General features: G+C 33.2%; 2 protein-coding genes across 8 annotated transcripts; both read right to left on the bottom strand.

The window, feature by feature from the left end:
* Positions 1 to 4: 4 nt before the first annotated feature.
* LOC127900532 (ubiquitin-conjugating enzyme E2 5-like) lies at positions 5 to 2,314 on the bottom strand. Its single transcript, XM_052435645.1, has 6 exons — positions 2,126 to 2,314; positions 1,931 to 2,010; positions 1,331 to 1,445; positions 1,162 to 1,214; positions 938 to 1,066; positions 5 to 360 (listed from the first exon to the last, which is right to left on the bottom strand). The coding sequence occupies exons 1-6, from the start codon at positions 2,167 to 2,169 to the stop codon at positions 230 to 232; spliced, it is 552 nt and encodes a 183-aa protein (XP_052291605.1). The 5' UTR covers positions 2,170 to 2,314; the 3' UTR covers positions 5 to 229.
* A 1,738-nt stretch (positions 2,315 to 4,052) lies between these two features.
* LOC102610655 (AT-rich interactive domain-containing protein 1) lies at positions 4,053 to 7,908 on the bottom strand. 7 transcript variants are annotated; one of them, XM_006491084.4, is made up of 3 exons: positions 7,689 to 7,908; positions 5,946 to 7,153; positions 4,053 to 5,394 (listed from the first exon to the last, which is right to left on the bottom strand). In XM_006491084.4, the coding sequence occupies exons 1-3, from the start codon at positions 7,891 to 7,893 to the stop codon at positions 4,537 to 4,539; spliced, it is 2,271 nt and encodes a 756-aa protein (XP_006491147.2). In that variant the 5' UTR covers positions 7,894 to 7,908; the 3' UTR covers positions 4,053 to 4,536. The 7 variants fall into 7 exon arrangements, with proteins under 7 accessions (XP_006491147.2, XP_006491143.1, XP_006491146.1 ...); XM_006491080.4 differs by having other exon boundaries at positions 5,946 to 7,186; positions 7,642 to 7,831; XM_006491083.4 differs by having other exon boundaries at positions 7,642 to 7,831.
* Between the last annotated feature and the right edge of the window lie 1,329 nt (positions 7,909 to 9,237).

Raw genomic sequence — 9,237 nt, 5'->3', positions numbered from 1 at the left:
CTCGTTTGCGAATGTAACATGTAGCTCAGTGCTAAAATATAATCGTGAATTATTTAGTATCTACATCGATAAAAGTGAGAAATTTAACATTACCAGCAAACATCTACAGCAATGGGTTGGAGTTTCATTCCGCTCTATAATTTTATTTTTTATATGCAAGTTGAGATTGCAAACGAAATTAGCAACATGATATACAACATAACAATTGTTGAGAACCCAAGATGAACAGCTACGGGTCAGCTTTCCCAGCCATTGCATCATCACTAGAATTGTATTCATCTTCACTCATCTCCTCGTCACTGGAGTTTTCATCTGGGGCAGCTTCTATGTCTTCTGCCTTGGCATATTTCTCTCTATACTCTGGAACAAACAATTGCAACAGCAAAACAATGTATCAATGAGGCATTAATAAACTATACCACCTTCATGCTAGATGAGTTTTCATCTAGTGGAGAAAACATATCTCACAGATGGATCCACAACAATATAGAAATTGACTCAAGAGATCGAGCCCTATCCATAAAGCTTAAATATAGTATTCTTTTTATCCATCATAGAGAAGCTTCATCCATGTATAACATTTACAGATGGTGAAACAAGATTTCCGAAGTCCAACGGTGTTTCATTCTTAATAAATGCAGGTAGTCCCTTAGTTCCTTCATAGCACACAACTAATTCAGAGAATGAAACACACAACTCAAAAATATCATCTCAAGCAGATTAGCTGTTCCAGGTCAAACTTCCAATGTTCCCAAGAAACATAATGATTGAAAGAAAATTTTACATCAAATTTACAGCACATGAAATCCAGCAAGAAGGAAATGAAAGGAGACCAGCAAAGAGATTGAAAAATTAGCAAGCACCGGTGGAAACAAATTTTCAGTTAAGGTGCATGCTTATTGCCATTGCAAGGAATGATAAAGAAAGTGTTCAATACCTTTAACTCTTTGTTCATAAGCAGCTCGATCACGCATCAGCAGTGCTGCAGCATCACCATTCAATGGGTCTGATGGGTTGGGATAAAGAAGAAGCTGTGGCAGGAATACTTCAAACACATTCACTAGGTCTGGAACAAAAAGGTGTTTTTTTTTTTGTAAGAAATGGCTCTAAACACAATTGGAAAGCTGCTTTCCTATTATCTCAACTAATAAACATCATTACCAAACATGGGGCTCCAGGTCTGGTTAATAACATCCAAACAAACTGAGCCTGACCTGAAATTAGAGAACAACAAGATGCTTAAAACTCACAAACGATCCTCACTAAGCAAATAAATGCAATGAACTACTGATATGGAAAATAAGAGAATTTTAAGTATTCAATTACCCACATCTCATCAATGTTCGGATGGTAGATCTTATTGACAAAGCCTATCGAGGGAGATTTATATGGATAAGCATCTGGCAGCTCAACTCTTATCCTCCATACACCTCCATGATAAGGACCTGCCATTTTCAAAAATTAATAATAAAAAATCTATTAGAAAGCAACAACAAGATTAATATTAAAACCATTGAGAACTATCAGAAACAGTAAATCTACATTTTTTCTAAGCACTCAGGTAGCCAATTACTCAATAATACTTGCAGGGTAGAAATGGTTGATACTGAAGGAAATTAAAAATTGGTAATCAAGAACAAACTCAAACACTATGCCAATTGGAAAGTATACAAATTTGAAAAATATAAAAATTGCATAAGACTATGGAATCTAGTTATTAAAAAGCATCTGTATTCTCTAATTATACAAGCTCAGGAAAGACAGTCATCAACAGATGGTCAACATAGCTAAATCAAGAAAGAAAGCCGAAATACGTCGCGCAAACTCAATGAAGTTAATTTCATAACTAGCTCAAAAAAATACAAAAAACAACTAAAAAAGTGAAAAAATTACAAAATAAAGATAAATAAGCGGGTATTAAAGAATTTACTTTCATTAGGTCCCTGAAAATGTACATAGAACTCCTGAATGCCATCATTGATCATCTCCACTTTGTAATCGCTCATCATCCTATTCAAACAAACCCCACCAAAGAAAAAAAAAAAGCAAAAAAAAAAAAATCAGAAAAAGCTTTCAACCAAGGAAAATGAATATAATTGAAAAAGATTGATAAATGATTACTAACAGCTTCATCAAGTCCATCTCTCGACGTTTGCTTGGTGAAGACATTTTTTTTTTCTCTTTTGGGTTTTCTTGGGCTCTTATCTTCTTCTTTATCACTGGAGAGAGATACTGAGATAAAGAAGAGTCAGCTTGCTTGAAGCAAAAATGGTTTGAGACATGAATGAGTGAAACACGGAGATAATGATGACAACTAAAAAATGCTATTGCAATAACAGTGGCATTGGCAGGTACAATTTCAACGAGGGTCCTGAATAATTTAATATTATCAGTTGCATGCCTTCCAGGCGTCTACATTTGCCAGATTCCCTCTCTTTTTATATTACTGAATATTTCAATTTTCAACATGGTCCTCCAACGAATTATTTATCCCAAGATTCCTCTAATCTAATGATTTTTCTAGTTAGATACATAGCCCATTCCATGTCTAACTTTGCCCAATTGAAATTTGCAACTATTGCAACTATGTTAGTTGCCCAAGCATTTAATGGGTAACTGACAATTGCCCTTAGCAAAGCGAGTGTGGGATTCCTATGTGCAACTTTTTTTTTAAATATTAATTATATATTAGATTATTATATTATACAAATATTTATAATTATTATTATAACAAATATTATATTAATATTTATAATCATATATATATAGCTGAGACTTATATTATTATATTAAATTTTATAAAATACATATTCAAATAAATAACCCTTACAGAGAAACTTTTTTTTACTCCATTCACATTTTATAAAAAAAAATAACTTACGAATATGTGCAACTAATGGTACAATTTAGCACATTCTTTCCTTCGTCATAGATAATGGATCTTTCAATAGAGGACAAATTCACCAGTCCTTTTTCCTTTTATCTGTCAATCAGAGGCCAAATGCATTTTCAACCGCTGAAAAAGAAAAAAAAAAAGAAGAAGAAGAAGAAAGGGCAAGTTTTGCTTTACCCCGCCTGCCTTTCAGAAGAATAGTGGCAATGGGATGTTCCAAGTATATTTGATGACGCTGTCAAGATATTATTTATAGGATTCCTCTAAGTTACATGCATGTACCTTACAACCCTCTCACATGAATAGTGAGTGGACCCACATTATTCACTATTCATGTGAGAGGGTTGTAAGGTACATGCATGTAACTTAGCATTAACCTTATTTATAGTAACAATATGAAATCCGAAATCTCAAATAAGATGTCTTTGGTCACTTTGGGGGCCTCTTTGTTATTCCCTCTCAGGCCCCAAATTCATGTTCACAAAATGAATGTATAGATTTTCATAGGGTTGCGCTTCCACCACCCCCTTAAAACTTTTACGAAACACTCTTTTTTATATTTGTAATTCTTTCTTTGACAGAAATTACAAAAAAGAATAAAAAAATTACAATAGAGTTTTAATTAATTCTGTTATTATCTAGACTAAAGTAACTAAATCACAAACGTATCTTATTATCAGGTGATTCATCTCTCTATTGATTCAAAATTATTTTGATTTCATCCAAAAAAAGAAGAAATCGATTATATTATAAATTTATAAATAGTTAGGGTTCATAATTTTTATAAAAGTGTTTAATTCAATTCATGATAATCCTTTTATGTAATTTATTCTAACCATACAACTATGGTTAAAAAATGAGATTTTATAAGGATATTAAATGGTTGTAAAAAGCATTACTCATTTTCAACTTTTCATATTATCATAAGGGGTCCAGCTATGTTGCAACTGTGGTATGATATCACAGTTGCTTTCAATCATTAGATCCAATTAATGTAACTATACAACTGTGGATCCAACGGCTGAAAACAACTGTAGTACCATACCACAGTTGCAACATAATTTTGCCCTATCATAAGATATCATCGTCCTAAAGTTTTAATTGTTTGCAAAACAGTAAGCAGACAGGTGACCATTGGACACAATGCTTTAGGCAAAAGTAAAACAACAGTTTCCCTTCCTGGATCAAAAGTAAAAACTCACAATAGCAAGTCATTTCGATGTACTACGTTTGAATTCTAGAATACTACGACTATACCTATTGGCCTCTCACTATTTTCATTTTAGTGACCCTTTGGAAAACAGACAAGGATTCGAGTATGCAGAGAGAAGGTACAATTAATGAACAAGATCTGTATCTGAAAACTGAAGACCCATCCGCCAAAAGCACTTTAACAGTAAGGAAGTTGTTTGAGCTTACAATTAGCTGCTTCCACCACCGTAGTTGTCAAGTGTTTAAAGCCTTCAACATTACTCATAGTTGACAAAATTTAATCACTTTCAACGCCCACTTATCTCCCTGACTCACAGAACTGCCTGCTGATATTACCAACATTCAGCTGTCTGAAACAGCCAAAAAGAACAAAATCTGAAACTCTTTACATTTCTTATCAAAATGCTTTCATTTTCTTCAGCAATCAAATACTATCTGGACATTTTATGCTTCTTGTTTGGGGAATGAAAGATGGAACTTGCAGACTTCATAGTTTCATACCCATAACTGTGAGCTACAGATCCAAATTCTGATTCACAATCATCATCACTGTCGACGTCACATGGAAAATACCTATTCTGGTGTGCTCTGCGTTGCAAAAGGAAAACATTAAAGTAGTAGCTCACCAGTTCCTCCCTGCTTTTGGATGGAAAAAACTTGAATATCTGGTCCCAGAAACGCTTCTCAAGGGATGGAGGGTTCGATCTCACTATATTCTTAAAATTCTTCTGGTCTTCATCAGTCCAAGAAAGCATGACCTCTTCACCCATCTTATCAAATTTCCAGTCGTAGAAGGCTGAACCCACTTCAAGTTTCAGTCTGTACCTTTTCTCAGCAATGTGAAATCTAACACATTCAACAGAACCTCGGACCTGGCAACCACATGAATCTTGTCTTCCCTTTCCAATAGGATCCCTTTCAATAAAAAATTTGCGCTCTGCCTTTTGCAGTGGCCAAATTTGGGTCCCCAACCACTTAAAGTCACTTTCAGAAGGCACACCAGTCCATCCTGGTACTTCAGCTTGAAAGGCTGGCCCAACAGGAATTTGCTTTTTGACAACATAGTCAAACACTGAATTTGGAGTTGTGGAACCAGTGGTTTCAAGCAATTCTTTGTCATCATGGTTTTCCGTCTCTCCCCTGCACGAGTCATTTTGGGCACCCGCAGATGATAAATTTGAAGTAGTCCCTGCTTGATATGTCTTCTTGCTGCAGCTTAACCTCTCTCTAAGATTATAACTGGTTCCAATATGATCATCATACATGCACGGGTGCATCTTCTGATTTTTCTAAAACATGGAAATCTCATATAACTCATGTCTACAAACGGAAATATATTCATTCAACATGTTGAATGAAAAATGAGACCATTCAACACATAATACAATTCACAGTGACGAATCAGAGCATTCAATACATGATGGGAGAAATATTTGAGATAAACATGAATTAATGGCCAAAATAATTGAGTCAAAAAAATTCATCATGTAAACCAAAACCTACTACATACTGTTAACAGTTTTATTGCACAAAGCAGAATCTGTATCTAGACTTATCTGTACACATCTCATTTTGTATTATCTACACTTCAGTTGGCACCCAAAAAGAAATGGCAAGTTTATAAAATTTTCATGCTTAATGACCAAGATTTTCTTTTCTAAGGTACAGTTTATTATGTAACATAAGAAGATGATGTGGCGTGCCTAATGCAAGCATTCTAGCAGAAAAAGAAAATCAAAGAAACATGGGGTGTCTACCCACACATGAGAATATAACCCTATAATAGCTGTCAATTGACTTCAACATTAATATTAGGCAAAATTTTGTAGCAGACGAATACCTGCCCAATAGATTGTTCACTGCTTGAATCAACATGTCTTTTTAAGAAAACTGATTCTCGATAAGATAAAACCTGCTTCCATAACTTGTCATTTCCATAAGACTTCCATTTTGATTTTTCAGGTAATGATCCAACTACAGAATCACATGGATCTTTGGCAATCCCAGTAACCCAACTCAACATTTTCCATGTAGAGTCCTGGTTCCTCTTATGGCTAGAGCTCTCTGCCTTTTTCTCTTTATGACTTAAACTCCCTTTCTTTTCCTGAACACTCAAATCCACTATCATAACAAATTCTGCAGGTTTTTTGCCTCCATTAGTTTCCACCACCCGTGCATTCTTCAGCTGCTCATCATGACACACTCCTTTGAGATCCAGTGAATTCACAACACATTTTGAGACACTAACATCATCCAAGTGTGAATCATCCTCTGCATCAGAGCCATTCTTGTCCACTTCTAAGTCTACAACTGTACTCTTCACCTCCCCATCATCACAGCATTTTGCAATTTCTGAAAACCTTACAGTCGAATCAATGTGCATAGATTTATCATCATGAACACTTTTCTCACTCCCACTAGACTCCACCACAATAACCTCATTTTTACAGACATTGACATCATTTACAAAATTCAACTCAGAATTCACATTTTCAAAATCTGGGTGCGCCCCATCTCTCTTTTTTGAATCTGACAAAAAAAATTTAAGCTCTGCTCCTAACTCCATCAAACGCCCACTCAAACTTAAGCCACTATCACTCAATTTACTCTCGGTGCTCTTGTTATCGTCAACAAAAACTCTCTCTAACCATCTCTCTAGAGCATCCAAATACTTGACGTAAACTAATTTTACAGATGATGAGAAACTTGAATCCAGGCCAGACTCTTTAGCCACTAAATCCCAGAACCCATTTTCTGTAACACTGCCATATCCGCCTTTCTCTCTCACAACTAAAAACAGGTTAAACAAGTCAACAGGTTGCCCATCTCCAAGCATTGGAGGTAGAAGCCGATAGATGTCTTGGGGACAGATCTCTTCCAGAAAAACTCGAAGAAATCGGTCGAAATAGCATTGAAACTTCTCAGATTTTGGTCCAGATTCTTTTAAAGGTGGTTCAAGATCGACCCGAGACCCGTTCGATTCGATATTCTTCTGCTTTGAAGATTTGACGCAATCTACAACAGACCCATCAGCTACCATCGACCACCCTGCCATGGATTTTGGATTTCGAGGTCAAAACCCTAAAAGAAGAAATGGTTCTAGTTCGTAACCTTATCGATTCACATCAAAGAAACTAAAATATCAAAGAAACTAAACAATAATATAAAAAAATAATATTTTATATATCCAATTAAAAAAAAAAAAAAGAACGAAGTGGTAATGCAGAGATTTAAGCATTACTTTGGGTCAAGAATAAGTACCAATTAATGACAGTGTTTTGGCGGGAAAAAAATGATCTAGGGTTTTGAAGTTGAAGAACCCATGAAAGTTTTATTAGGTCCCGCGCTCTCTCTCTCTTACTCGTTTACTCTTAGAGAGAGAAAGAGAGAGCACTCGACTGGACTTCGACTCGACTCTATATTTCAATTATTTTAAACAGATTCAGATGATTTTATTTTGATTTTGCGTATCTGTTTGTTGCCATTGTTAGAATTTTGCAAATGAAAGATAGAAAAAGGACAAAAAGAAGCATTACCAGCTCGTATTCAAGGCAAATGCATTTTGAATCGATGAATGACACACCTTGTTCAATGTTCAGTGACCTCCTTGGACTTTGGCTTTTTCTCTTTCCTGTCCCCACAAATTTCTCCACTTGCTTTTTTAAGCCCTCCCTCCAAGCCAAGTGTAATAAAAAAACCAAGTGGAGATTTGGGTGAAACTTATGCTCTAGGGTTTTGTAACTTTTGTTTGTAGGAGTGGCTCTATTCTCTACAACAGCCCTCTTCATTTATTTATAAATACATCTCTTCATGATTAGCTAACCTTGGTTAATTATTGACTAGGGGTTTAGGTTTGGGTTTGGGTTTGGATTTGAGTTTAGATTGTGGATTTTCTCTAATTGAATAAAAAGGATATTTTTACAATTTAATATATTTATATTATCTACTTTATTGTTTTTTGAGAATCATAAGCCCAGTCACCCATCCAGAGATTTTTCTTTTTTCTTTTTTTTTTCTTCTGTTTTAATGGTTTTTTGAAAAAAAAATTAAAATTATTTGAGTAATACTAAAGTTGTAAGTTTGTACAAACCATCGAGGTATATCAACACGATTTATTCTTATTACGTTTTTACATTTATTCAACCTATCATGTTATATCATAATAATTTGTATAAAAATTTTTATTTATATTTTAATATGAATAATACCAAAGACATAGATTATTTGTTTAAACTATTATAATGAAAGACAAGTTTTCTGAGTCCAAATATAATAATTGAATTTATTTGAGTTTTCTTATTTTCATTTGATATTGTCTTGTTTAATTTTCGTAATTCAGTCATATTATTATTTTATTTTAAGGAAAATTCAATAATGTCATAATTAAAATTATTGCATCAATGTCATGATAAATGTAAATTTTGTAAATTACTTGGAAGTTAAAATAAGTAAATTACTATAAAATTATTAATTATTAAACATTTAATATGGTTTCTACATAATCTTAGTGAAAGTAGTTTATTCATTTCCTTTAATTGAATAAAGAAAAATCATTCATTAATTAAAAAAAATTGTGTTGAAAACAAGTTGAATAAGTTTGTTTTCTACACAAGTCAATTAAGCAAAATTATTTATCTTGGTAAGGATTAAAGCAAAACAAAATAAAAAGATATTATAATATTATTGGACACATAAATAATATTTCAATAAAATTAGATTTAATTTTGAGTCTTATGCATATTTCATGGTGTTTTAAAATCTACTCCATAATTGTACTTATAGACCTTTTGGAGTGGTTGTTGAGGAAGTGTAGAAGATGCATAATCACCCCATCTTATAATAACTTTGCAAGATGTTAAAATAATATTTTTTTTCAAAATTTAATTTTGAGAAAAAATTTCATCCTTATCATTATTCAATATAAATGCAAAATAAAAAAACAAGTTTTATCCTTATCATTATGTTCCATTTTTAAAATTTATTTTTGATTTTACAGTTAATATTAATTTAATAATTTTATATTAAATTTATAAGTCTTATGTTTTATTTACCTTATTTATGTTTAATTATAGTACTGATGCCGTGATTTCATAAAATGACACTTGTTTTAATTAAAATATTAAGTTATTTAT

The sequence above is a fragment of the Citrus sinensis genome, chromosome 3 (assembly GCF_022201045.2).
Source record: "Citrus sinensis cultivar Valencia sweet orange chromosome 3, DVS_A1.0, whole genome shotgun sequence".
NCBI classification, from domain to species: domain Eukaryota; kingdom Viridiplantae; phylum Streptophyta; class Magnoliopsida; order Sapindales; family Rutaceae; genus Citrus; species Citrus sinensis.
The sequence above is the reverse complement of the archived record's forward strand: the minus strand, read 5'-3'. Positions and strand labels throughout refer to the sequence as shown.

Bases quoted from the DNA above. Each gene is read 5' to 3' on its own strand.
- LOC127900532 (XM_052435645.1), bottom strand. From the start codon at position 2,169: ATGTCTTCACCAAGCAAACGTCGAGAGATGGACTTGATGAAGCT. The intron at 1,446-1,930 runs GTAAATTCTTTA...TGAAAATGGCAG, and splicing joins TTTTCAGGGACCTAATGAAA to GTCCTTATCATGGAGGTGTA. The intron at 361-937 runs GTATTGAACACT...TGTTTGTTCCAG, and splicing joins TTATGAACAAAGAGTTAAAG to AGTATAGAGAGAAATATGCC.
- LOC102610655 (XM_006491084.4), bottom strand. From the start codon at position 7,893: ATGAAGAGGGCTGTTGTAGAGAATAGAGCCACTCCTACAAACAAAAGT. The intron at 7,154-7,688 runs GTGTGTCATTCA...AATCCATGGCAG, and splicing joins GTCACTGAACATTGAACAAG to GGTGGTCGATGGTAGCTGAT. The intron at 5,395-5,945 runs GTATTCGTCTGC...TCCATGTTTTAG, and splicing joins GTGAACAATCTATTGGGCAG to AAAAATCAGAAGATGCACCC.